This window comes from Halictus rubicundus, chromosome 12 (assembly GCF_050948215.1).
Source record: "Halictus rubicundus isolate RS-2024b chromosome 12, iyHalRubi1_principal, whole genome shotgun sequence".
In the NCBI taxonomy this organism is placed as follows: Eukaryota; Metazoa; Arthropoda; class Insecta; order Hymenoptera; family Halictidae; genus Halictus; species Halictus rubicundus.
In genome coordinates, this window is record NC_135160.1 from 13,042,987 (window position 1) to 13,070,244 (window position 27,258).

The 27,258-nt window shown below is 46.9% G+C and overlaps 1 protein-coding gene across 4 annotated transcripts; it reads left to right on the forward strand.

Annotated features, from left to right (window-relative positions):
* Positions 1-1,469: 1,469 nt before the first annotated feature.
* On the forward strand, positions 1,470-27,258 carry Bicc (protein bicaudal C). Of its 4 annotated transcripts, XM_076798199.1 has the most exons (14): positions 1,470-1,687; positions 2,460-2,503; positions 7,967-8,036; positions 15,666-15,745; positions 17,917-18,132; positions 18,214-18,453; positions 18,688-18,906; positions 18,979-19,285; positions 19,887-20,273; positions 20,812-20,913; positions 20,984-21,222; positions 22,338-22,635; positions 24,025-24,144; positions 24,261-27,258. In XM_076798199.1, exons 1-14 carry the CDS (start codon positions 1,480-1,482, stop codon positions 24,380-24,382), a joined length of 2,652 nt encoding a protein of 883 aa, XP_076654314.1. In that variant the 5' UTR covers positions 1,470-1,479; the 3' UTR covers positions 24,383-27,258. The 4 variants fall into 4 exon arrangements, with proteins under 4 accessions (XP_076654314.1, XP_076654315.1, XP_076654317.1 ...); XM_076798200.1 differs by lacking the exon at positions 24,025-24,144; XM_076798202.1 differs by lacking the exons at positions 1,470-1,687; positions 2,460-2,503 and adding an exon at positions 6,769-6,930.

A 27,258-nucleotide genomic window follows, 5' to 3' on the forward strand; every position in this document is an offset into this window, starting at 1 on the left:
GGACAGAGGATAAGGAGTCGACTCTCCTCGGAGCAGTCTCTCGCGACCGTGTCGTGGTAACGGTTGCCGGAAGCAGGTGGCAAAGTACCGTGCCGGTGTCGCGTCGCTTCCTCGTTGTTCACCTCGTCGACGTCGTACTCTTTCTCTTTCTTCGTCTCGCGAAGTCTCTTGCGCGCGGATCCGTTCCGAGGGGAGTTCGTCGGCCGCCCAAAAAGGTTTGTACTTCTTGGCCTCTCACGGTCCTCGCGGTTTCTCTCCGAGGATCCGAGGATCGCTGAAACCTTCCGGGGAAAAACTGTCCCGGTGATCGTCGCTCGGATCGGTTGTTGTCGTTGTTACGAGACCGTTTTACGATCCGGTGGAGAGAGCGAGCGGACAACAGGAAGCGGAAAAAGGGCGAGAAATGATTTTCGCGCGGCTGGTTCGGCGCGCGCGATCGCGGGGATTCGCGAAATTGGAACGCTGACCTTGCCCGATGATCGCGAATGCATTATTTGTTCGGCGAAGCAGTTGACACGGCATTAGTCACGTACGCGTTCGCGTTTAGGCGAGAGCGCGTTGGCGAAAACAATTTTTTGCTCGCGCTCGCGCCTGGCAAACGTGTTGGTTTAGGCGGTAGACAAGGACGAGGGAAGCGGCTGAGGATTGGTGAGAGAGAGAGAGAGAGAGAGAGAGAGGAAAGGTGTACAGGCGCGAGAAGGGGGAGGAGAGAGAGGGAGAGGGAGAGGGAGAGAGAGAGAGAGAGAGTAAGTCGCGAGAGAAAGCTAGACGACGGACGCGGTCTCGCGGTTCGTCAGGGGGTTAAGAAAAACCGCGTTCGAGTGAATCGTCGCCGTGCTGGACGGCCTCCGATTGGTCGGCACACGGCGGGGTCCTCTTCTCCGAAATTCGGCTGAAATTCCGAGAAATCGGCGACGGCGCCACGCTCACCGGCATCCCTTCGCGCGCTCGCCGCTGCTAACGTGCCAACGACCGTCCATCTCCTTCAGTCGTCGCATCCGTCGCACCCGTGCGTCGCGTCGCGTCGGGGCAACGCACACGGTCACGCAGACAGGAAGCATTCGGAAAAACGTACGAAGAGAGGGACGGAGAGGAGAGACCCGAGACCGGACCGGAGAAAGAGCGTGCGTGTGCGTGCGTGCGATCGAAACAGCAAGAGTTGGAGAGAACCGACGCGCCGAAGCCGTTTCGAGCGACGGTCGCTCGCGATCGAAATTCGTTCGATCGACCCTCCTCCGGGTCGCGGCCGCGATTCGCAGGATGCACCGGGCCTCCGGAAACGATCCCCTCGAACTTTCCGCTAGTATTCTCGATTTGGTTTCGACCCGGCTCGGCGCGTCGTTTCTCTTTGCCAGGAAAATCTGTTCTCCCGTTCCGGCTGAACGTTCGCACCGTTTCTCTGTTTTCTCCGCAGGGTATCGGCTCGCATCGGATAGGATCGCATCGAGGGTGACCCACTGAGAGAGGAAGAGAGTCAAGATGAGACCCGACGAGGTGATACAGCACGAGAGAAGAACGACGGAGACGATGTCCGAGACATCGGAAGGGACCGCGGCGACCAGCGTGTCCGGGAAATCGGGCGAGGAACTGAGAGACATCGCGGCCGTGCTGGGCATCGGCAATCCGGACGACCTGCACCAAGACCGATTTCGCGTTGACCGCCGAAAATTGGAGCAGATGCTGTTAGGTGAGTGTCTCTGTACGCGTGCCGCGGTGCGGCGCCTTGTTACCGCAAGACCTCGATACAGTTTCGTTCTCTTCGTCGACGGCGTGGTTTGACCTCTGGTCGCGTTTACACGAGGTCCCCCTCCCCCCCAACCCCGGTTCTGGCGACAGCCGAGAACGCCGCACGCGAAACGTCGGATTACGATTTAAATAGATTGCCTCTCTGGCTGTTTGTAAACGGAATTAGAGCGACTACTGTCAAACGGGGCCCGCTGCCGCTTAACGTTTATTTTGATCGGGTCTCTGCGTCGCGTGTACACCGTTTATCCCGATTTTCGATCTAGATCGCCGCCTTGCAGCGATAAACATCCTCGATCCGGGAGATACCGTGTACACGGTCGTTCTGCCCGCCATTCTTCGCCGCGGCGCGAGAGGACGTTTGACAAGATCGAAACACGATTGGGCGAATTCGAACAGCAAATTCGATTTCCGTTAGCCGCGTCTATTTTCCGTCTCTGCGTGTCCGTGTGTATGTAACGTACGAACCCTCAGCGGTCGAATACACGCCGGTACGAACGCGACGACGAACAACCGTTCCGCGAAAGGGATCAACGATCCGATTCCGATGTCCTTCGAAAAAGCCCCGCGACACGTTGAACGTCCGCGCGTGCACGACCCTCCGTCGAAAGAATGTGTCGAAAAATACGGGCGAAAGAAGGAGAAAAAAAAAAAGCGAAAAAGACCTGCCGCAGAGTTCGTTGTACCCTGACCATACACTTTCATTTTGTTTACAGGTGATAATGACGCACCCAAGCCAGCGGACGCGTTTTTTCATAACGTAAGTTACGTTTCCATCCACCTTGAGTACATTTCGTTCGCTTATCGATCTAATCCAGAATGAATACGATCTCTCTCGCGACACTCTCTCTCTCTCTTTCTCTCTGTGTGTATAAACCTCTGGCCGATCGATCGACGCATTTTTCATCGATCGAGCGGGGAAGATTCGCCGGCGCGAGTCGGAAGGAATGTGTTTCGAACCGTTTCGAGGGAAATTCGCGAGGAAGCGGGGTCAACGATCCGGCGGGTTCGAAGCGGGGACGACGAGCGGACAGCCAGCCACGGTAAACCGATTCCCTTCTCGAAACCGCTGCCGTCGCGTTCCGAACTTCTCGCGGGTACACCGTCGCGACCTTGCGATTATACCAAGCCAAACAAGACTATTTTTGCGCGATTTCCCCTTCCCAGCGACGCACGGCCGATAATTCCTTTCGGACGGGGACTCTGCTCGCGCGTTCCTCCACCGTATCTTCTTCGAGCCGTGTTTTCATCTCGCCGGAACGATTTCCTATCTGGCGTTCTCGCTCGGTTCACGGACGATACCGATCTCTCTCTCTCTCTCTCTCTCTCTCTCTCGAAAACAAACGGCGAAGCCCCCGGGTACCGAAGAAATCACTCTCGACGACGTAGTATAGTTCGCGTAACGAATGCAGCGAACCGTGCGCTCCGACAAGTTGGAAGGCAACGTTCACGCTTATCCTTATCGTTGACACGTTGCGTAAAAGGGGCCTGGAAATACTCCACTCGATTATTTATAGACCGACTTTACTCGCAACGTTCGCGCCACGTATTCGATTCCCGTTCGCCGCGCCTCCCCGGTATCCGAATCGAGCCGAGCCGATCCGATCCGATTCGAGCGAATTCCGGTCGCGTTGCTGCTCTCGAAAAACGAGTCCCTTTTTTCGGAACAGAGGAAAACCAGGAGTACCAAGAGACAAAAGGATTATTTTTGCCAGCGAGTCTCGTCTCGCGGATCGGGGATCAGGGATCGGAGTTCGCGGTCTTCCCGAAATACCTTGTTACACGCGACACGTAATTTTAGCAAGAGTCACTGGACCTCGAGCTCTCGATTTATCCCCGCGCCGCCGTTCTTGCCGCCAACTTTTCCGGATCCTCGGCCAGAACGACGCATTCGAGCCAGTCGATCCGTTGATCCGATCGAAAAGATCGAGCCAGACGGCTGGGAGGAGGCGCGGTAGTTTTCCGCGCGACGCCTCGCCGCACAGCGAGCGACCAAACGATCCGACAGAAATCAAAACTCGAGTTTTTTAATATTGCAAATTTGGGAAAAAATTATTTGCGGGGGAATCGGTTGCAGTATAATATGGCACACTCCATTTTCTAATAGTTTCTTTCGTTTTTCTTTCGTTATTATGATTCCACAACTTTTTCTTTCCATTTTCTTTTCCAATCATTTTCTTTCTTTTTCTTTTTCAACCATTTTCTTTCGTTTCTCTTTCGTTTTTCTTTCGATATTATGATTCCATAACTTTTTCTTTCCATTTTCTTTCATTTTCTCTTTCAACCATTTTCTTTCATTTTCTCTTTCAACCATTTTCTTTCATTTTCTTTTTCAACCATTTTCTTTCGTTATTATGATTCTATAACTTTTTCTTTCCATTTCCTTTTTCAATAATTTTCTCTCTTTTTCTTTTTCAACCATTTTCTTTCGTTTTCCTTTCGTTTTTCTTTCGATATTATGATTCCATAACTTTTTCTTTCATTTTCTTTTTCAACCATTTTCTTTCGTTTATCTTTCGTTATTATAATTCCATAACTTGTTCTTTCCAACTTCTTTCATTTTCTTTTTCAACCATTTTCTTTCGTTTTTCTTTCGTTATTATGATTCCATAACTTATCCTTTTCAACTTCTTGCATTTTCTTTGTACAACCATTTTGTTTCGTTTTTCTTTCGTGATTACGATTCCATAATTTGAATTCATGGTTTAAGATATTTTACTTTGAAAGATGCAGTTTAAATAGCTCATTGTATATATTACCGATCGTATTAGGTACATAAATTGGGATAGAATGTTAATAACTTCCTTAACCTCTTAAGTTAAAAGAGAATACTCGGGTATTATATATACACACATTTTCAATAATACACACTTTCACAAAATAATTGTTAAGTTAAGAGGTTAACCCCCTGTACTAGGATTTATTTGACAATTGCAGTGATCTGATGTTGTTTCTGTCGTTCATAATTTCTTAGAAGAAGTATTTTGTTTTTATTCTATAACAATATCTCCTCCGATGGCACTATATCGACAAAGTAGAATTATAATTCGATTCGTAGCGAATTAACCCCTTGCCCTACAGTATCAAGTCATACTCGTGACGAAGATTCTGAACAGAGTCTAATATAAATATGTTAGTTATTAATAGACTGTGGATATTTATGCATTTATGGCTTCAGAAAATCTTAAAAAAATATTACAATATAAAATTCCACAGAATTTAGCTCGATTTTTATTTATTCCAGATCTACAAAGATTACTACCACTACAAATTCGCTTCTATTTGTTTCCTAAAATTTGCCTAAAAAAATTGAAAATTGCACAAACATCCGCAGTCTAGTTGTTCATTTCCTTTATGACGTTATTAATATTCAGCTATCGGAGGACATATAGGCATACAATAGATATAAATTTTCTCCTTCTTTTTTTTTTAGGAAATTACGAATTACAAGAAAGTTCTAATCACTGAAACCGTGAAATAAATCGCAGTGCAATAGGTTAACTAGGTTTACGGAGCACTAAAAATGACTACTTTGCATTACTTTATAAAAATAACAAGAATGTGCTACCCACATTTTTAGCAATATTTAAAAAATAATATATACCCAAAGAAATAAATTTGCTAAATAATTTCTCATGTATGCATCCATAGAATCTTAACAATTTTAAATTAAAAAAATTAGAACCCGTCATTTTGACGGGTCCCGTAAACCTAGTGTTAATAACATATTTAGTAGATCCGATGATGTTAGAGACTCGACGTTACAGCGAAGGAATTATTAACAGCGTATTTTATAATAGCGTTCGAGGCAAATGAGTTATTTCAGTACTTTTGAAGAGTTGCAATCATTTGCGATGAATCGATACCATTATCAGAAACTGAACCATACCTCTTGGAAACGAAAAGCCTCGAGTGCTATGTTGCGCTACTGTTACCGAAAATGACTGTTTAAGCAAACTCCTGCTCAACAGAGACAATACGATGGAAATATTGTATATTGCAGTGAAAATATTCTATACGATACATGTCAACGACACGGGTCTTGCGAGCGTCGTGAATCGTCCAGGAGACATACCCGAGTTATGTTTACACTCCTCGGCGTCCGAGGCCACTCGATCTTCGTGGCGGTAGTGGGGATGATTCCTCGACGTTTATCATCCAGGCCTCGGCGACATATAGACACAAAAATCACTCTACAGATTTGTGATCTAGGTCCCGCTGCGCGCCGCTCGAACTCTCCACCGAATCGATTAGGTCTCCCGGAGTCTCGCGACGACTCTAGCTGCCATAGTGTGACAGAGATAGGTATAGTGACCGGAGACGGAACGGGGCGGAAGTCGTGGAAAGCGAGACGGTACGCGGAAACGGAGTTCAATGAAACGATGGGCGAACCTCGGGGCATTAGTGCGATTCGCCTAGCACCGAGCTATCGTGTCTTTAGCCTGGCAAATCGCCTTACCCACGGTTTACCTGTAGTCTTACCTGTGCGCATAGAGAAGAGCAGCGTGCGCCTCTTGTTGTCAGGTAGAGCATACTTTCGTGGGACAGGTCCAACGACTCGTTGTTCGGAATCGTCGTCGTTCAGGACTCGAATTTACCATAATTTTGTTTAGCGTGACTGGGCCGTTCGCGAGGAGAGTTTCGACCAATCGATCGAGGGCCGTAACGACTTGGTAGGGCACGATCGGGTACGGGCCGGGTTCGGGACAATTGCGAGGTCTGCACCTGTCCGGAGGGAATTCCGCGCGGTTCGCAGGTGGCGGGAGGCCACGGCGGCGAAACAAGGGAACTACCTGTTCGGTGCGGAGCGGTGCAGAGCGGTGCGGAGCGGTGCGGAGCGTTGCAGCGCCCGGGACTTTAAATCGTGCGGGTTCGAAGGCTCGCGTTCACGCCGGTACAGTCTGGTCGTGGATACTTGTGTGTGCCGTGGTCTCTCGTTCGTTTCTCGGTTCGTCGACGGCTACGGGGAAGCTAAGAGGGAGAGACAGAGAGAGAGAGAGGGAGAGAGAAAGGGAGATCGGGAAAGAGAGCGGGACTGGGGAAGGTGGGACGAAGACGGGAGCCCGGAGACGGAGACCGAGACGGCTCTAGCGATGACGGTGGCGAGTGGGAGGCGGTTCACCGAGCCGTCCCGTTACATTATCTGCTGTTAGTCAGTCAGTCGTGCCAGCGATCCCGACGCGAACGGTAAAAACGAGAGCCGACGCGGCCGTTCCGCGGACCCATTCTGCCCATTCCGACAGACCGCTCGGAGAACCGGTCACCGTTCGTGCGTGCGTGCGCGCGCGCTCGCTCGCGAAACATACCGTCGTGATCCGTCACGGGATCGGAGTGATCGAGAAAGACGGCGGCCGCGCGAAACTCGTTCGAATATCGACGACCGGCTATACGTGTACGTTGACCAAGAGTAACCCGGAGGTGTGAAAAGTGTGCGCGAAAGTAGAACTCTCTCGGTTCGAGACCGCGAGCCAACCGATCCCCCGGAATATAACGCCGGTGGCGGAACCCGATCGCGATCCGGTAAAAACTCGAGTCGAAACCTCCTCGAGAGATCTCGTTGGTGTTTCGGGTGAAAGGAGAAAGAGAGAGAGAGAGAGAGAGAGAGAGAGGAGGCTGTTGCGCGACAAGGATCTCGGATAAATTGTCCTAGTCGGGCAAAAGAGAAGTCGCAGCGGAAAATACTGACGCGATCGCGCGTATCGGCGACCAGTCGCGAGCGACCGTGTGCGCGATCATCGGCCCACCAGCCGGTGGGATGTTACGACGGTTTGCATAGCCGCGTCGCGTCGCGTCGGTGAAAGTAAATCGTCATCGCCCGACGAGAACCTCTCTTCGTCTCGTTCTTCGAGTATTCGCGTTCACGATCGACAGACCGCGCGATCAAAAATCATGCCCAGGCTGCTCGCCGTCTGATCGACGACGCGCCGCGCGGATCGCTCGATTCCTCCACTCGATTCCCACCGACTCGTTCGCGACTCATCGACGACGACTCACCGCGACCCAGGCTAGCCAACGAATCGGCCACACATACACACAGAGAGAGAGATAGATAGAGAGAGAGAATATCGGACTCGAGCGACGAGATATCTCCGACAGCCGACAACGATGACCGTGGTAATGTCGAGTGACCGATCGCGATCGCGACCGGGATCGAAAGAGAGCTCCGTGATCCTCGCGAGTTGTCCCCGCGATTCAATCGACACCGTTCGCTTTGTTGTTGCAGGTTATGGAGGAGACGAACACCTTTGTTACGTGGCCGGCCCGCCTCAAGATCGGAGCGAAGTCGAAGAAAGGTAAGCGTTGAAATTGACTTCTGTCGGGTTATAGATCGGTACTATCGGGGGATCGGTCTCGAGAGATCGAGAGCACCTTTCGCGACGGCGCTCTGTCGCCGAGAAAGTTTCTGCTCGGCGAGAACGTCCACCCGGAAACGCGAGCTACCAACCCGGTGACGTGTCCTAGCTGTCTCGAAGTTCGACGACTTTTGCGACCTTGGGAGGACAGCGGCGAAGCCGAGCCAAACATGATCGCGTTTGCTCTACTGCTCCGGCCCGTCGTTTATCGAGCGAAGCTCGTCGTTACATGTACCGCGTCAGTCGATTACGTCAATCCTAGGTTGCGTCGCCCGGTTTCGACCGCTGACGTTTGATTTGTATCGCGTATTTTCTTACGACGACTATTTACGGCTCGTTCGCCGCGAAATCCGCGGCGCGCGGCGCTCCTCTTCTGGCCTCGGACACCGATCGCCGGCAGAGTTTCGATTTCCACGAACCTGTTACCCCGTTCTGCCAGTCGTTGTCTCGGTTCTCCGTCGATCGATCGATCCGCGTCACCCCTACGGGATTTAAATCGTTCCGGAGGCCGGAATCCGCGACGCGACGCGTCGGGTCGAAGAAATCGCATGGGGCCGCGCGCGCTCGCGCTCGCGGGATTAATTAGAGCGCACCCATTAATCGAAAGTGATTACGAAACGACTCGCATGCCTGCTCTGGCGCAGCAGCGCGTGTCGCGTCGGTGAAATAAAACGCGGCTCGACCGGCTATGCCCACGGAACAACCGATCCGCCTGCCGTTGCCGCGATTCCCGACGAAGCGACTGGCAAAAGAGCCTCGAGAGAGAGAGAGACAGCACAACACCACGGTCGTCCAGCGGAAACGTTTCTCCGTTCGCCAAGCAGTTTCTCGCCTCGATTTCCGATTCGTCGTGTTGTTCTCCCGTTCGCCGACCGTGGAAATTTTTCGGTGATTCATCCCTTCCTCGTGACCCGAACAGCTGTTACGTTCCTCCTCCTCCTTCTCCTCCTGTCCCGCTCCGCCCCTCTTCCTCGGCCACTTCCTCTTTCGCTCGTCCGGCTCTCCGCGCCCATCGCACGCGAACGGGGGCCGATCGCGCGCGACAATGCTACTCGTCGTAATCCGGTATAAATAGGACCCACCTCCTACCGATCTGCTACACGGCCGCCGCGGCGCGAGCCTCGGGGCTCCCTCGAAGGCGAAAACGCCGAAACGTCTCCGAGAACACGCTTCTCGAAACCGAGAGACCTCTCGAGCGGTTTTTCCATCGGCGAGCGGTCTCCCGCCGCGGCCCGGCCTCAGTTCGAGGACCGTTTTTGCCGCGAGAACGCCGCCGTACCGTTATCTCCGCGCAAACCATCGACCAGGTGAATTAATCAGCCCGGACGAGACCGCAGTGACGCGCAGTGCGCCGAAATCGCAGGAAGCTCGGCAAAATTCATGCTGACCCGTCGGCAACCCGAGTCGCTTATGTCCCGAGACGATCTCTTTTCGATATCTATCTTGTCCCGTTAACACTAGGTTTGCGGAGCACCAAAAGTGACTGTTTTACATTGATTTGTAAAAAAATAATACTTTTTCGATACTTTTCATCTTCTCGCTGCTGCTTCAAATTGCAGCTACCCATTTCTGATGCGTTTAGAACGAAAATGGGCAGATCAAATGCAAAACAGTGAACGCGATTAAGGGATTTAACGCTAGGTTTACCGAGCACTAAAAGCGACTATGTTGCATCACTTCGTAAAAATAACGAGAATGTGTCTATCTAAGTTTTTAGCCATTTTAAAAATAACATATACCCAAAGAAATAAGTTTGTTGAATAATTCTTCATTAATGCATCTTTATAATCTCGATAATCGTAAATTAAAGATATCAGAACGTGTCATTTTGACGCGTCTCGTAAACCGATTGTTAATGCTTCAACCCTTTGCACTCTCGGCGCTGTTTACATTCTGAAACGAAATTTTTCTTTTCCGTCTTGGAATATTGCCATTTTATTCGTACGAAACTGATCCGATTTCCACGTATAATATTTAAATGTTTAGGGATCTATTGAATACAAATTTTGTAGTGTAACAATTATTTTGTAATAATTTTGTAATACTTTTTGTAATTTCTTTGAAATAATGCCACAACAATTTGTAGTGGTGCTTCACCACTCGAGTGCAAAGGGTTAATTATTACGTTTCAACAATTTTATAGTCAAACGGGGACTTTGATACGTGTTTCAGATTTATTTTTTAGACTTTTAGGAAGCCTAGAACAGTCGAAAAATTAATCGTTAATGACCTAATACGCAGACTGCGTCGGTCAACGTGCAGACGGAGAGCGAAGTATACATTATTAATTGCTAGACTGCGGATTTTATGCATTTCTGACAAAAACGAGTGCGCGAAAGAAATTAACAGTAAAGATGGGTGTTAGTGTGGGCTGATTAAAGTCGTTAAAGGAAGAATGGAATTTTTATTTGGCTCCAGCTTTGTATAATTTATGCGATATTCAGTTTGCATACAGATCCGCATGCCTATGATCCGCTGTGCCTATAGTAATTACAGTTATTTTTAAAGCATAAGGAATAGTGAAAAAGAGATATGTAACAGCTGTGTTAACTGATTTTACTGAAAAAATTGAATATCTCTTTTTTAATATTCATTATGCAGTAAAAAGAAGTGTAATTAATATACGTGCAGTAATTGGTACCCCCGCAGTAATTGGGTCCCTTCGAACGGAACGGTTTCAGGGATTTTTGGACTCGCAGAATCCTATTTTCCAAAACTGAGAAACTGCCTTCATAAAATTGCCCTTAAAAGGGGTGCTTCGATCTGAAAAATTGAAACTTTGTCTCTGATTGACAATACTTTGATTGACATTTTTACTGCTTCTGAGTTCTTCACGCCCAAACGAATTTTAAACTAATAGAGACTTAAAATTAAGAAAAAGAAAAACAAAATATAATTTAAACGAAAAAGTTAACATTGTGTTCTCGACGACTTCTCTTTTGCCGTGTAAAATGAGAAAATTTGTTAACTTCGCTTCGTGGAGAGTGGCCTAACTCCATAAACAAAAACGGCACAGCGGGCCTAAATTCCGAGAGTCGCGCGGACGGGCGTGACATTCGACGATAGAATCATTCTACTTTCGATTCCTTAAAAGGTCGAGCGCAAACCGAACGGTATCCGTATCTCCTCTCGACGATCAGTGAAATTATGCAACTGTTTCTTTTTCACCATGACTTTCCTCCAGACCGTTGTGCTGCGACCGACTCCCCTCCCGCGATTCTTCGATCTCGATCCCGATGTCGATCGCACTGTGTGCAAGGCTCGCGTACCACCGATACATCAGCGAGAAATATCAGCGTAATCGCGTTCCTCCTTCGATCGCCAGTTGCGTTGTTTTCGTCGAGATTGAGGATCGGCAAACAGAGCACTCCAGCGCGGCTGCGTATCGATTGTATCGACGTTTCTGCCGATATCTCGAGGTCGAGGCCCGAAAAAGAGCGTACGCCTATCGGGTTTGACCCATGCACGGACATCGGAGTACCTGTGCATACTTCTCTCCATTTATGGCCCCTTGCACTACGGTTTCAGTGATTAGAGCTTTTTTGTAATTCGTGATTTCCTGAAACAGGGAGAAAATTTACATCTATGGTAAAAATAAAAACAAGATAGAATTTTAGATAGAATTTAGATATCAAAAATAGAATTTTATTTCGGTCTAAAGGAAATTAATAACTAGACTGCGGCTGTTTATGCAATTTTCAATTTTTGTAAACAAATTTTAGGGAATAAAATCTAATTTTTAGTGGTAGCAATCTTTGTAGATCTGGAATAAATAAAAATCTGTGGAATTTTATATTATATTTTTTGAAAATTTTCAGAAGCCATAGATGCATAGAGATCCGCAGTCTATTAATAACTAACATATTTATCAGACTCTGTCCATCACGAGTATGACTCGATATTGTAGGGCAAGGGGTCACCAGCGACGGTCAAATCGACCTGGCCCAGATTATTTATTTTAGAACTGTTCAAATTAGAAGGACTCTTCCGTAGAAAATGACCGAATCAATTTCTTGAATCGAGCATATACTATAAGAAAAATAGCAGAAAATTTAGATGAACTCGATACTTGTCAGTCTTATAAAGCAACGCGTGCCAGTCACTTTTTTTATTCCTAAAATTTTTATTCGCGACACCCTGCTGCTCTTTAACTGTTTCATATTTCACAATTATTGAACCTATAAAAACTCATTTATGGAAAATAGTGGAATTTCCTCGTCCAAGCATTTATTATATTAAAAATTACAAACAATCTCAATAAATTTAGGGTTGCCATTTTACAAGGCAATAGTTACCAGATAGTGTTAGTGCTTGGCAGGTATAGTGTTAATCGACCATCTGGAAGACTAGCAAGTTGCGTCAAGTTGCTAAACAAGTTTGCGTCTGTTATTGATAAAAAAAGAAGAATCAACGTCCAACTTTAGTGCATAATAAATTCTGGTTTTCTCAGTCTTTTCTACGTCTACTTGCTTGTAAATGAACAAAGTCAAAGGTCACACGACTGGTTCACGTTGAATCGAATTCTCCGCTATTTATTTTATTAATGAATTCTCTGCAAAACAGGCTGATTTACAGATCACCTTTTTCTTCATCTATCTGCTTCCAAAAGAAAATGTCAGAAATCACTGGGTTTGATTAAATTACCAAAGGCAGACTCGTTTATTTGGTTCAGTTAACTATTTCTTTGCCTGTCTGCTAACAGGAAACGCCAACAATCGCATGACTGATTACGGTTTAACCAAATATCTGCAAAACAGACTCGTTTCTACAGTTCGGTTGGCCGGGGTGGTGGTTGAACGGAACAAAACAACGCGATCGAATCGAATCGAATCGAGTCGAATTGCTGGCAATATTGTCAGGCAACGAAAGTTGGTGCTCGCGATACGCGCGACGGGCTTTATCGTCGCCTGCATAGGCCGCGATACGTTGTACATTGCGCGATAACTCGATCGCCGCGAAACGGCGCGGCGTATCATCTGGAATAACCGCGGAGTCGCGTCCTCCTTTCGCCTTTCGAAAATAGGCGTAGCTGTTATCTTTCCGAAGGAAGCGTTCCGCTCGGGCCTCGAGAGCACCGCTCGATTACGCTCGCGATTCTCTGGATCCGGAGAAATCGGATCGAGGCGCGAGCGCGCTCGTGACTGCGATCGATAAACGGCCGAGGTCTTCGAGTGCGCACGGGAGGGCCGCGCGCCGCGCAGCGCTGCGCAGCGCTGCACAGTGGTCCGAGAACGCGATTTTACTGGCCAAAAATCAAAATGTCATTGAAATTTTCTAAAAGTTGGTAATCGCGTGTTTCTGAGGTCACTGATAACGAAAAATCACCATCTGATACCAAAAATTCAAAATTCGAAATGGCCGATTCAATACTGCGCACATATAGTCTGGAAATTCGCTTTTTGCGGTCAAAATTAAAGAGACACACATATCTACAGTTTTTAACATTTTTTTCAATATATTTTAGTTATTCAGTTTAACTAATATAACTGATATGTGTAATATAATTATACGATTTATTTTATAATTATAATTATGTAATCATAAATAAATATGCTATTTAGTTTATGTATGTATGTATATATATATATATATATATATGCATAAGCACATAAAACTCAGTAAAATCCTTCTGTATCGATAGTTCGACTCGAATATTCGGTTGAATACTAACGCGATCGAAAAGAATTATGCTAGAAGAAAACCAATTACTATGGTAACAAACAGGTTGCTCTGTTAAAACATCTTAATTATCGTACAAGGTGGCAGGAGGTGGCAGCTAAAATTCATATGCTCTTCTTCGCAATTGTTTAAACTTTCGTATAAAACAAGTCTAATGCTTATAACTCTTAATACTTTCTTTTAAAACCCTTCTCAAAGTTTAAATTGTTAATAATATTTCAGCATTCGCACATGTACTAAATAATGCTTAGAAACAAATTAAATACTGAAAGTACGCCTATTAATATATATATATAAAACATTCATTCAAACCTGTTATATCATGTTCTATAATGAGTTCTTAGAATAATTAGTTTCACTTTGAATTTCAGAATTTTCTATTCAAAACGTTACCCTCGATTCCACAATTATCTGAAATGAATATTTTGGATTTTTAAGGTTCGAAGTGTTTTGTTACCGTGTAGCAAAAAAGTTTCTCAAAATCTTGAACTTCGAAAATTGATTTTCGGCCAGTAAAATCGCGTTCTCAGACCACTGTGCGCTGTTGCCCTTAAATCTTTTTAGTATGTCTACAGCTTTGAATTGGGCTTACCCATATTTGTTATAAATGCATAAAATTCGCAGTCTAGTGATTACAGTAATCGAAAATTCTGTGTCACATCTGGTGCACTATTAAAACTTTACCTACAAGATCTCCGTTAATATATTTCTAAATGGATGTATCTAAAATTCGATTAATAGTTGTCTTGCAGATAACAGTCCCAAAGAAAATTATTAGTCCGTATATGTGTTTATCTCTTCTTCTGTGTATAACTTCGAAAATTGATTTTCGGCCAGTAAAATCGCGTTCTCAGACCACTGTGGCGCAGCGCCGGTTTCCTCGCGGAGAAAATGCCGGTCCCGTCCTGTCGAGGGCAACTTTCGCGTCGACCAGACCCCACGGAAAGCGGAATCGGCGATCGGGCTTACGCAACACGGCCAATTACGCGGACGAAAATGGTCCGCGTCCGTATCGTCGCGCGCCGAGCCGCTTTTACCGACCTATCGATCGCGATCATGGCGGAGCGATCTCTCCGCTCTGGTTGTTCGTCAGGGAAAATTCGGGAACGTCGATGGTTTCGAAGAATTTTCGAATTCGCTCGATCGACGAGCAGTCGGAAGGCGTGGCAACGCTCCGAAATTCGATCTGCGGTTACCAGACACGTTCTAACTATGTAACAGTGCTCGGTTGTTTAACTAAAATCTGTACGAGCCAATTTACACGAGTCAGTCCCCCTCCTCTTCCACTTGTCAGTGGCTTGAGCTCGGCGCGCAAGTGGTTTAAATCGCGATACTAATTGAGCGAAATGATTTTTGTCGTTATCTTTTCGAAATCCGCGGTGTAATAACAATAGTCGGCGCGGATCAGAGCAGGCCTGAAGGGAACGGAAGTGGTCTTAATTGTTAGAAAAAAGAGGAGAATGTCCTGCTCGCTAAACAATCAGCTACCGAATTGTAAATTGAACCGTGCAGACGGTTCGAAATACAGGAAGTGCGCTCGGTTTGCCAGCCTCGATTCTCGCCGAGATCGGTATCCTTCGGTCGAAGGGCGAGCGCGCTCGGAATCGGAGATTTTCCGGCGTCGATCGGGGATCGTTCACCTGGTCCTCGATCGATCGCGCCGTTGTCCTCGAGGCTCTCCGCGTGTTTGCCGCGCGTCGTTCCGTATCTTCTCGCTCAAGGGCGAGAAGAAAACCGCGCGCAATCGACGCTTCGCGAATATTAAAAGCTGTTTGTGCCGATCCGCAGTAGCGATCCCGATGCGGTTCGGTTGCACGGAAAAATAACTGCCGATCGACGTTCCGATTTCGCGGCGTTGCATAATTTTCTGTTTCGTCGGTGTTTTTGCAGATCCGCATATAAAGGTCGCTGGTCGACCCGATGACGTGCGAGCCGCTAAGGAGAAGATAATGGAAATTTTGGACACGAGGGTAAGCAAGCGATCGAGAGTCGAGTGCTCGTTGTTTCGTCTCTTTCCTCGACACGGTATCTCCTCCACCGTCTCCTCCCCTCCCCTCCCCTCCCCTCGCCAAGCTAGTTCTCTGTCGCAGTTTGCACGCGAGAATCGCTCTCGCGACCACTGTCAACTCTCGGCGGCGCGATTCGCTGGCCGACACTCTTTACCGGAGAACGTTACGTCATTTTGCGCGAGCACGAGATTAGCGGTGACCTCGCCGATCGGATTTTGACTTTCAGCGAGCCGAATTGATCGGCCCCGAACAGCGCGGCGGCGGCGGCGGTGGCGGTGTACAAACATTTCACCGGGAGCGTTATCAAGCCCGATAATCTATCGGCCGATAAAAAAAAGCTGCTGTGGCATGTTGCGCGCAACGAAGGCGAAACCTTTGTAACAATGTGCTCGCGGAATCGATATCGCGATATTGATTTTCTCTTTTTCTTTTTTCGTACTCATTGCTTTTTTCCGTCGACCGAACCCGCCGCGGCTCCCGGTAAAATTCCATTATTCTCCGCGGCGCGCGACGAGTCACCGTTGTCGTCGAGAACTCCCGCGATTCCGCGCGCGGATTCCGCTTTTTCTTCCCGGCTCGATGTCCTTCTTGCGCTCCGCGTTCCCGTAGGTGGATCGCGCGCGAGACCAACGAGGATAGAAGGATAGTGGGCCGACAACGCGCAACGCCGCGCAGGAAGAAGCGGCCGCCGCGGTGCTATTTATACGCGCGCTCGCGCCTGTTGTCTCGCGAATTCCCAGCCGAGAAAGCGAGACGCGGCGCGCCGTGACGAACACCAGCCTCGCGCGAACACCATCTACTCGCGCAGCCGACTCGCCAGACGACCAGCCGGTTCATCCGTCCGCCGACCGACAGACCGACCGACCCGCTACCCGCCGCACGGCTACCCGTCCTTGCCTCGTATTTCCTTCGTACCGTTATCTCCGACGGGACGAGACCGGACCAGACGCTGCCTTCCTACGTTGGCCCACGCAAGCCTCTCTTCCATCTTCCGTCTTCTACCATCCACCTGTCTCTTCTTCGTTTTCTTCGTCTCTTCAGTCTACCCCCTCTCACCTTTGCTCGCGAGCAAAGCGTTCGCCGATCGGCACGCCGTCGATCACTGGGATGTTCGATTCTCCAGGAAGAATGGATTCTGTGTTGCCATCTAAAAAAAAATCACAATCAATCAACTAGGCTGAAAAGGATCTCTTTTTAAAGTAAGAACATACTGTACATCGCGATTCGTTCGTGTGCCACCGATTCCATTATTTTTGAGAATCGTATTCCGCTAAAAGAAAATGGAGGTGCAGTCTTTTTTGGTCAGAAGAGTCGAATCGGACTCGAGCATCCCTAACTTCGTTTTCTTCGTCTCTTCAGTTCGCCGATCGGCTCGCCGTCGAACACTGGGATGTTCGATTCTCCAGGAAGAATAGATTCTGTATCGCCATCTAAAAACAATCGCAATTAATCAATTAGGCTGAAAAGGGTCTCTTTTCAAAGTGAGAACATACTGTACGTCGCGACTCGTTCGTGTGCCACCGATTCCATTATTTTTGAGAATCGTATTCCGTCTAGAAATGATCTACCCTTATCAGACCGAGTCTTCTGCAAGGAGTCGATTCTCTAAAAGAAAATGGAGGTGCAGTCTTGTTTGGTCAGAAGAGTCGCATCGGACTCGAGCATCCCTAACTTCGTTTTCTTCGTCTCTTCAGTCTACCCCCTCTCACTTTGCTCGCGAGCAAAGCGTTCGCCGATCGGCTCGCCGTCGAACACTGGGATATTCGATTCTCCAGGAAGAATAGATTCTGTATCGCCATCTAAAAACAATCGCAATCAATCAATTAGGCTGAAAAGGGTCTCTTTTTAAAGCAAGAACATACTGTACATCACGATTCGTTCGTGTGCCACCGATTCCATTATTTTTGAGAATCGTATTCCGTCTAGAAAAAGATCTACCCTTACCAGACCGAGTCTTCTGCAAGGAATCGATTCTCTAAAAGAAAATGGAGGTGCAGTCTTTTATGGTCAGAAGAGTCGAATCGGAATCGAGCATCCCCAATGACGAGTTTTCTGCTCGCACTACCGGCCAATGTGTATGGTGAAATGTTCGCAACTATGGCGGCGACTGATGAAGGGGGTTTCTATCGCAGCAGAGCAACAGAGTCACCATGAAGCTGGACGTCAGCTACACCGACCACTCGCACATCATCGGCAAGGGTGGTCTGACGATCAAGCGGGTCATGGAGGAGACTGGCTGCCATATTCACTTTCCCGACAGCAACCGTAGCAACCACCAGGAGAAGAGCAACCAAGTGTCCATCGCTGGAGAGATGGAGGGCGTTGAGCGAGCTCGCGCTCGAGTCAGGGTGAGTCCCGGAGTCTTTGAAATTCAATGATTGATTTCCCGAGATTCGATCACCATTGGTTCGCTTGTTCTCCCCTCGCAGAATCTGACGCCGTTGATCTTCTCGTTCGAGTTGCCGATCATGGGCTCCTCGCAGACCGTCCCCGATTCCACGTCGCCTTACGTAGTCAAGATCCAGGAGAAGTACAACGTGCAGGTGATGTTCCGAACGCGGCCGAAGCTGCACGCTACACTGGTCGTGGTGAAGGGATGCGAGTGGGAGGTGTCGCAGGTCAAGGAGGCCACGGTCTTGCTGATCCAGTACATGTGTCAAAATCTGGCTGTGAGTAGGGCCACACGTATCCAGTAGAGGTGTGTGCGAGGGCCCGGGAAAGATCGGGTCGGGTTCTCGAAAATTTCGGGATTCTGCAATACATCAGGATTCCTGGTTCTCGAAAATTTAGGGAATAATTGAGAACTCGACTTAAATATTATTTGAGTCTCGACGCACCTCTGGTATCCACTCGCCGGCTCCTCGACGATCGTCCGCGAGCAATGATTCACTTCCGGTTCGCAGAGTCAAATACAAGTACAAATGTCGATGGAGATCTCGCCGCAGCATCACAGCATCGTGTTGGGGAAGCAGAGCAGCAACCTGAAGATGATCATGCAACGCACGGCCACGCAGATCATGTTCCCCGACGCCGGCGACCCGAACATTCCCAGCCTGAAGAAGAGCAACGTGACGATCACCGGGAGCATCCACAGCGTTTACTTGGCCCGGCAACAGTTGGTGGTAGGTCAACAGTTCCGACACGGTTCGTCGATCTTCCTTTCGAACGTGAATCGAGGATCCTTTCTGATTCAGGGTTCGCTGCCGCTGGTCCTGATGTTCGACCTGCCCGAGGACTCGATGTCCTCCGTCGACACGGAGAACATCTCTCAGCTGATGCAGTCGCTCGACGTGTTCATCAACGTCAGACACAAGCCGAAGCAGAGCACGCTGTCCGTGATCATCAAGGGGATCGAACGGAATGCTGGGAATATTTACGAGGCGAGGATGCAGCTCCTAGGATTGGACGAGCCGCGAGTGCATGCCGACATCCCGGCGACGTATCACGTCCCCAATGCTGGGAACATCTTTCAAACGAACTCGAGCAACGGTGCTACTACTGGTGAGTCTTGGACACTATGGCTGTTGACATTGAGACTTAAAAATAGTCCTACGGTCCCAATGCTGTCCGTTGGTCCCCCCAAACGATTCAGTCCCGAGACATTCGCTCGGCGTCCTTGTCAGCGATGGCCGCTGCGTGTGGCCTTCGGTCGTAACCCTTAACGGTCCGGAAGTGTCTCGAGTTCACTTCCCGCCAGGTCCAAGCTATTTTTTGTACGAGGAGAAACTGTGGAGTCGACATTTTTGTATCAAGCATGGAAAGGAAAAGATTTCTATTATTAATTAATTCGATTTTTGCTCCTTAACACTACAACTACCGAACCAGTACCGAACATATCTCTTCTTTGGAGTACATGTTACCATAAAAATCGTATGAAACCTGAGGAAATTCAATCTTGCTGTTATTATAAAGGGATAAGTCTAAGTCACGTTTAGGGCTCGGTAGTTCTAGCGTTAAGTAAAAGTGCCATGCCACTTCTATGGCGGCATTGGTCCGTTAAGGGTTAACCCTTTTGCTCGACTGAAAAATACCTGTGCACAATCATAAATAAATTGTGCGCCATCAATAATAGATCCTTGGGATCTCGATCTACGTTTCGCAGGTAGCAACAACAACCTGATCGGCAGCCTGTCGGACAACCTGTCGAACATGCTGACGGTGAACACGCAGAATCCGCCGTACTGCGTGTCCCCCGTGCCTCATTCGCCGAGTCCTATGGGGTTGTCGCCCCATTGGGGACTGTCCTCGTTGTCGTCCATGTTCTCACCGCTGCCGTTGCACCACGCCTACCCGTACCCGCACCTTAATCATCTGCTGACGACGCAGCACGTGATGCACAACAATTCAACGATGCCTCCGCACACCCACGGATTACAGAATCACGCGTACAGCGGCATCGGGCAGATGCACGCGAACATGTCTGTCGCTGGCCTCCACGGCATGCACGGGCTGAACGGCAGCTCGTTGGCCGACAGAAAAGAGGGTAGCGGTAAGTGACCGTGAGAATAATTAGTTTGATCGAACCGAATCGGAAATCGGAAATCGGAAATCCTACGAGCAGTTCTGGTCTTCTGGAGCTTGGAATCCTGCGCAAAAAGATTTTAAAATTTACAAATTTTCTGTATCTCAAGAAATAGGAAAGATTTTACTTCTTTCTTCAAGTTAGCAGATGACAAAGACTGTATCGATACTCTTCGATACTTTTAATCTTCTCGCTGCTTCAAATTGCAGCTACCCATTTCTGATGCGTTTAGAACGAAAATGGGTAGATCAAATGCAAAACAGTAAACGCGTTTAACTATTTTGCATTACTTCATAAAAGTAACAAGAACGTGCTACTCACATTTATTACCAATATTTTAAAAATAATATATATCCAAAGAAATAAATTTGCTAAATAATTCCTGCATTATCCTACAATAATGTATGCAGCCTTAGAGCCAATTCTGTGAAAAATGCAAGTCTCTCGTAGCAATTTTCTCCAAGTCGGGTTTCAGAATAGTATCATTCAGTATTTCTGTTTGCAGCCTACTCGTCGCTGAGCAGCGTCTCCAGTTCCCTGTCCAGTCCAGCAATCAGTCCTCGGAACGTGTCCCCGGTGAACCCGGCCGAAACCAGTCCGAATTTAGGTAGGCGTCGGTTTAGGTGTAACACCTTCAGCAATTTCTTTAGGGTTCTGACCGTTTTCAATTTCTGCAGATTTATCTGGAATGCTGTCCGAGCTGTCGGACCGACGAGCCCCTGGCTGCGAGAAGAAATCGTTGGAGATGGTGCAGCAGAATCTCGGTCCTTTCGACTACGAGCAGAAGAAGCTACTGGCAGCGAAGGCGATGCAATCGAAACCGACTCCCGGCGAGTACCGGGTCCCCACATCGGCCTGGTCCGGCTACGGACTCAGTCAAACCATTCCTCCGATTAGCGCCGCAGAACTGAGCAAGGTAAATTAGCTCCCCCATCAAAGAGAATTTGCCTTCTCTATGTAAATCCACATTGCGAAGTACAGAGAACACAGTTATGTATTGTTAGATAGCTTTGCGACTTTGGAGCCCAGATATGGGACCCTTGAATTTTAAATTAAATCTACATCCACATTGCGAAGGAAGTATAGGAGACACAGTTGTTTATTGTTAGATAGCTTTGCAATTTTGGAGCCAAGATATGGGACCCTTGAATTTTAAATTAAATCTAAGTCCACATTGCGAAGGAAGTATAGGAGACACAGTTGTTTATTGTTAGAAAGCTTTGCAATTTTGGAGCCAAGATATGGGACCCTTGAATTTTAAATTAAATCTAAGTCCACATTGCGATGGAAGTATAGAAGATACAGTTATTTATTTTTAGATAGATTTGCGATTTTGGAGCCAAGAAGATATGGGCCCTTTGGATTTTAAAATAAATCTAAATCCACATTGCGATGGAAGTACAGAGAACACAGTTGTTTATTGTTAGATAGCTTTGCAATTTTGGAGCCAAGATATGGGACCCTTGAATTTTAAATTAAATCTAAGTCCACATTGTGATGGAAGTACAGAGAACACAGTTGATTATTGTTAGATAGCTTTGCGATTTAGCAGCCAAGATATGGGACCCTTGAATTTTAAAATAAATCTAAATCTTGGATTTTTCTGAAATCCTTGAATTTTAAAATTAATCTTGGATTTTAAAATAAGTCTAAATTCACATAGCGAAAGAAGTACAGAGAATATAGTTATTTCTTGTTAGATAGCTTTGCGATTTTGGAGCCAAGAAGATATATGGGACCCTTGAATTTTAAAATTAATCTAAATCTTGAATTTTAAAATAAATCTTGAATTTTAAAATAAATCTAAATCCACATAGCGATAGAAGTACAGAGAATACAGTTATTTCTTGTTAGGTAGCTTTGCGATTTTGGAGCCAAGACGATATGGAACCCTTGAATCTGAAAATAAAAATGATTCCCATTAGAATAAATCGATATAAATGAAATGGGTGTCCCATTGGACCACCCATAGGTGGTTCTGCTGTATTTAGGGGATTGTGTTTTTACCGATCTCGTTGGCGTGTTGCGCAGGAAATGACCAACACCGGCAGCAGTAGCAACGGTAGTAGCAGCTTGACATCCACGACCACCACCACCAACGCTGCCACTAGCCATCCGTCCGACTTGTGGAAAGAACCAACGACGCCGGTGTTCAGCAGAGACATTGACTTCGGAATAGTATCCGGCAAAGATCGCGTTGGACAGATCGGCATCAGCTCGTCGAACTACATGGAACACACGCCGACCTCGCATCTGAGCTTAATCACGTCGCACAGATACAACGACTTGACCACCATGCTGACCAGTGTCGGACTGGAAAAATATATTCGTAAGTGCTAATCTGCTTTTCATGCTGATTCTCGCTTTTTAACGATCACGCTTGCTTTGCTTTAACAGGGTGTCCACTAAGCTGCCAGCTTTCGACTAATTTACCGTTCTAAAAGTTTTATACTGTGGTCTGATTGAATGTCGAAAATCCTTGTTGACTAGGAGCGTGCCAAAATATCGGGAACTCGATGGGACAACCTTACCGTACCTTACAAAATATGTAAACACAGTCTTTTCTCGATATATGTCCCAAATATCCGATAAAAGCCCCTGAAGTACCGAGTCCCAGAATCGAGGGCTCCAGCTTTGCCGTCCTTTTCTATGTTCGTCGTGGATCAAAGAATCTCCTGGACGATATTTGTCACTGGGTAGACCCGTCTTGTGGACATATATCGAGAAATCACTGTACTAGGGGTGTCAATAAAATTCCTCTGAAATTCAAGTTACAATTAAAATATGAGAATTTCTCTTAATTTATTGTCTGTATGGAAATTTTTTAAAAATTCAATTTAGTCTTCAAATTCCCCTGAAGTTTAAGTTAAAGTTAAAGTAATATAAGAATTTCTCTTGATTTATTTTCACTATAAAAATTCTTTTAAAATTTAATTTAATCTTGAAATTCCCCTGAAGTTTAAGTTAAAGTTGAAATAATATGAGAATTTCTCTTGATTTTTTGTCTCTATAGAAATTCTTTTAAAATTTAATTTAATCTTGAAATTCCCCTGAAGTTTAAGTTAAAGTTGAAATAATATGAGAATTTCTCCTAGTTTATTGTCTCTATAGAAATTCTTTTATAATTTACTCTTCAAATTCCCCTGAAATTCAAGTTAAAGCTAAAGTAATATAAGAATTTCTCTTAATTTATATTCACTGTAGTAATTCTTTTAAAATCCAACTCAGTCAATTTCATATAAAAATAAATGGTTAGCGGGTTCTCGAAATTTTCGTGAATCCCGACTTTGTCGTCAATTTCGAAATTTCCTGGTACCCGACCGATATTTTGGGTTCTCGCACGCTCCAGCTATCGTCCAACAAATTCACATGGAATATAGATCATTCCGTGGTCCCATTGGAATAAACAATGCGCGTGATGCGGTAACTTCGGATCGGCGTTAACGATTTGATTGCCGTGCGACGTTCAATTAGGCCACGGACAAGAGGAAACGCTGTAAGCACCGTTTGCTATACATTTCGGCGACGTTGTTTCGCATTTTCGCGAACCTGCCGGTGTTCTCTTTGTGTTCCCTTATCCCGGCTTTTGCGAACTGACTTATGAATACGGGAATTTGCATGAAAATGGCTGGTGAACACCCTCAGTATGTACACACAGAGTCTCTCTACTCTGTACCGCTTTCGCTATACACGTTGCTTCACGTTGTTTGTCCGCCAGGCCTGTTCACGTCGCACGAAGTGGACATGGCTACGTTCCCCTCGCTGACGGATAAGGATTTGTGCGAGATTGGCATAAACGCTTGGGGCGCTAGGCGCAAAATAATGCTGTTGATCGCTGGTACGTAAGTCCCGCTCACTTGCTTCGAATAATTAACAAAAAAAAAAAAACAAAATAAGTAAAAATGAAGTAAAAATAAGTAAAAATGTGTAAAAATGAAAAATCGCCGTTTGCAGAAATGAACAAACGGAGTAGTCCATTTTGCGGGAGCGCGGCCCCGGGAGCGGAGCGCAAAGCAACCGGCCCGACGGCCTCTGTTTCGCTGGATAATTGCAGTCTGGTGGACAGCAAATGGTAAAAAACGGGACCAAGCATGAAACAACGTCTGGGTCCGGAGATGATCGCGATACTTCCGCCCTCCGGTAACACGGGTGCAACCAAAACCAATAATCATTCGGACTGTGGTACTTAACGGCTCGTACTGCGATCGGGAAAATCACTTCCCCCCCCCCCAAAAGAATAAGACACGAGAACAATCGAGAATCGAAAGCGAATCACGCGGGCTTTACCACCCCACCCCCCACCGAATCGTCGGTGGGACCAGGAAGAAGAGTAATCAGTAAGTTAATTTACGATTCTTAGGCACCGGAAGAACAGCTCGAATTGATTCTTTCTTTTGTGACCGGGGACACCGTTTCTGCTCTTCTATTTTTTTTTTTCATTTTTTTTTTCTTGTTGGTGGTTCAATTGGTCTCGCCGTCCCCGGCACACTTCGGTCGGAAGGTGCCTTAGGTTAAGAAGCTCGTTAATTACTTTCGTTTCGTTAAGTTTTTTCTACGTTGATTAGAGCGTGGTCGTTCTCTCCGGTTCGAGAGCGTAACTCGGCGAGTCGATACGAGCGTCGTGCACGACGCTTGTTCCGCGCGTCCGCGTGCATGTCGAGAACGCGTCTCCGTGTAGAAGAGAAGAAAGAGTCGCGAGCCAATCGGCGATTCCGAAAGACCTGGGGACGAGGGTTTTCCGTTTTGTTCTCGACGCGCTCGATGTTCACGCGCACGACGCGCGAGAGAGATACTTCCGCGCGTTCAGCGTGCTTTCACACACCTAGCCAAGTTAAAATATTTAATCTCGACTAAGCTCGAATTTCGACGGCCGGCCATAGTCTCGCGGGCCGCGTGCAATCGCGGCGAACGCGAGCCTTCGGCCGCGGGTTTCGAGTTTTACAAAGTAACAAAGTATTTATTATTCACTCGCGAGAGACGCTGAACGCGCGCCACGCGAGCCGACGCGACCGACCGAGAGAAAACCAAACCAAAAAGAAAACAGAAAAAAAAAAAACAAAAAACTCTTTCCTGCAAAACGGAACGAACGGAAGTCGCGCGTTCCCCCCACCCCACCCCTACCCCCTGCCAGCATGGTTCCCGAAAACTGGAGAAAAATAATTGTATCCGCGACAGAAGGGAAACACAACAAACTCGCATTTTCCCACGCACTCGAGGAAAAATTCGTTTTTTGGTTCGTTCGCACGCGGTAGCGATTTTTACGAAGCTAAGATATCTCGCTCGGTATATATAAATTATTGATATTTTAAACACTTTTTTTTTCTTTTTTTTTTTCTTCGTCCGCTCGCACAAATGCAACAGAATGAAACGTTAGGCAAAGACGAGCTCTCTCACACGCTGAGCCGACACACACCGACAAAAACCGACCAACACATTCAGGGAACAGACGTTTACGCTAGATTCCGCGAACGCGAAAAACTTGGACGTTCGTTAATTCGCATCGTGTGCGTATGTGTGCATATGTGTGTGTGTTGCGTGAGTGTGTGCGTGCATGCCCGTGTCGGGGAATAGAAATCGTTCGTTACACGATGTACATTAATTATAATATATCGATCGAGTACGATCGAGTGTCGGAGATGGATACGTCGCGGCCGAGCTTAACCCGAAAGTGCCTAGCGAACAATTTTACCGCTGAAAGTTCTTGACTAAGTCTTTTGTGAAGTCTTTTTAAGCATAAATTATTATTTTCTTGGCGAAGCGCACCGTCCCGTGTGCTCGTGAATGATCGGGAGAAAGAGAGATAGATAGAGAGAGGGAGAGAGAGAGAGAAAGAGAGACGAGTAGTGCTGCGTGGTTTTCTATACGCGTGTGTCGTCGTTGAAACAAAGGCTGTTCGATCGTCCCTGTTCCCTCGTGTTCGTTTATAACGGTGATCGTGTATCATGATTAATAAGATTCGAGCGTGTATCGTCGTTCGATCGTTGCGACTCGCTCGGGAATCCTAATTCCGGCCCCGCCGAATGATCGTTTTTGTTTTTTCGGCGATTACAGTGAAACATTGCGGAGCATAAAGGTGCGTGTCCATTTGGCGGGGGAGCGCTCACCGATTGTCTGTTCACCGCAAGGTGCGAGCACACTAGCGGATAACTTGCGAAATACGTAAACGCCTCTGAAACGGCAAACCTGTCTCAAACGGTAACTCTCTGAAAATGGTACCTATCGCAGGTCGCTTGCCAGCGTGTTCGCATCCTTAGCAACTTCGAGATTTTTTACTCTACGATAGTTGAACAGTTGAACTACACTCTCGGGGAGGGGCGGTTACCCTAAAGCGCATTGTTGTCGCGACAGTTGTCACCCTCGGATGGTACACGCGCCTTTAAATCGCAACGTCGATCGCGGGAAATCCTGATCGATGGATAGCCGCCGGCGAGACCAGTCTCCCCGCGACGGATCGATCGATCGGGATTTCTATCTTCTAGGTAGATAAATAGATAGATAGATAAATATATCACTGTTCTTCGATGTTCCTATCTAATATTATATATACATATATATATCTATACAAATATGTTAATTTTTGCACGAATTAGCGAATAAACTAGCAGAGTCACGCGAGAGTTAAAATTTAACGAAAAAAGAAAAAAAAAAAAAAGATACAGAGAGATGAAGATGAAAGTAAGAAAAAAGAAAACAAAGCGTACGACAAGATTCGAATATTCATAGCGATGTCGGACATCGACGAACGTGTTCGATATTTTATCCGGAACGGTGTTCGCGTGTCCGCGTACTCGAGTTTCCGTCGACGTAGGAAAGGTGAAAAAAAAGTGTGTACAGCTCGATCATGTGATCCGACAAGCTTTGTCGCTGCCAGTGCCTGTGTAGAGAAGCGTCGGAGTAGACGGTCTTATCGCGATCAACGAATCTTAGTATTAAAAGGAAAAGAAAAAAAAAA

Excerpts from the sequence above, each read along its gene's own strand:
- Bicc (XM_076798199.1), top strand. The coding sequence starts at position 1,480 with ATGAGACCCGACGAGGTGATACAGCACGAGAGAAGAACGACGGAGACG. Across the intron at positions 2,504-7,966 it reads CGGACGCGTTTTTTCATAAC|GTTATGGAGGAGACGAACAC; the intron begins GTAAGTTACGTT and ends TTGTTGTTGCAG. Across the intron at positions 18,907-18,978 it reads TGGCCCGGCAACAGTTGGTG|GGTTCGCTGCCGCTGGTCCT; the intron begins GTAGGTCAACAG and ends TTTCTGATTCAG.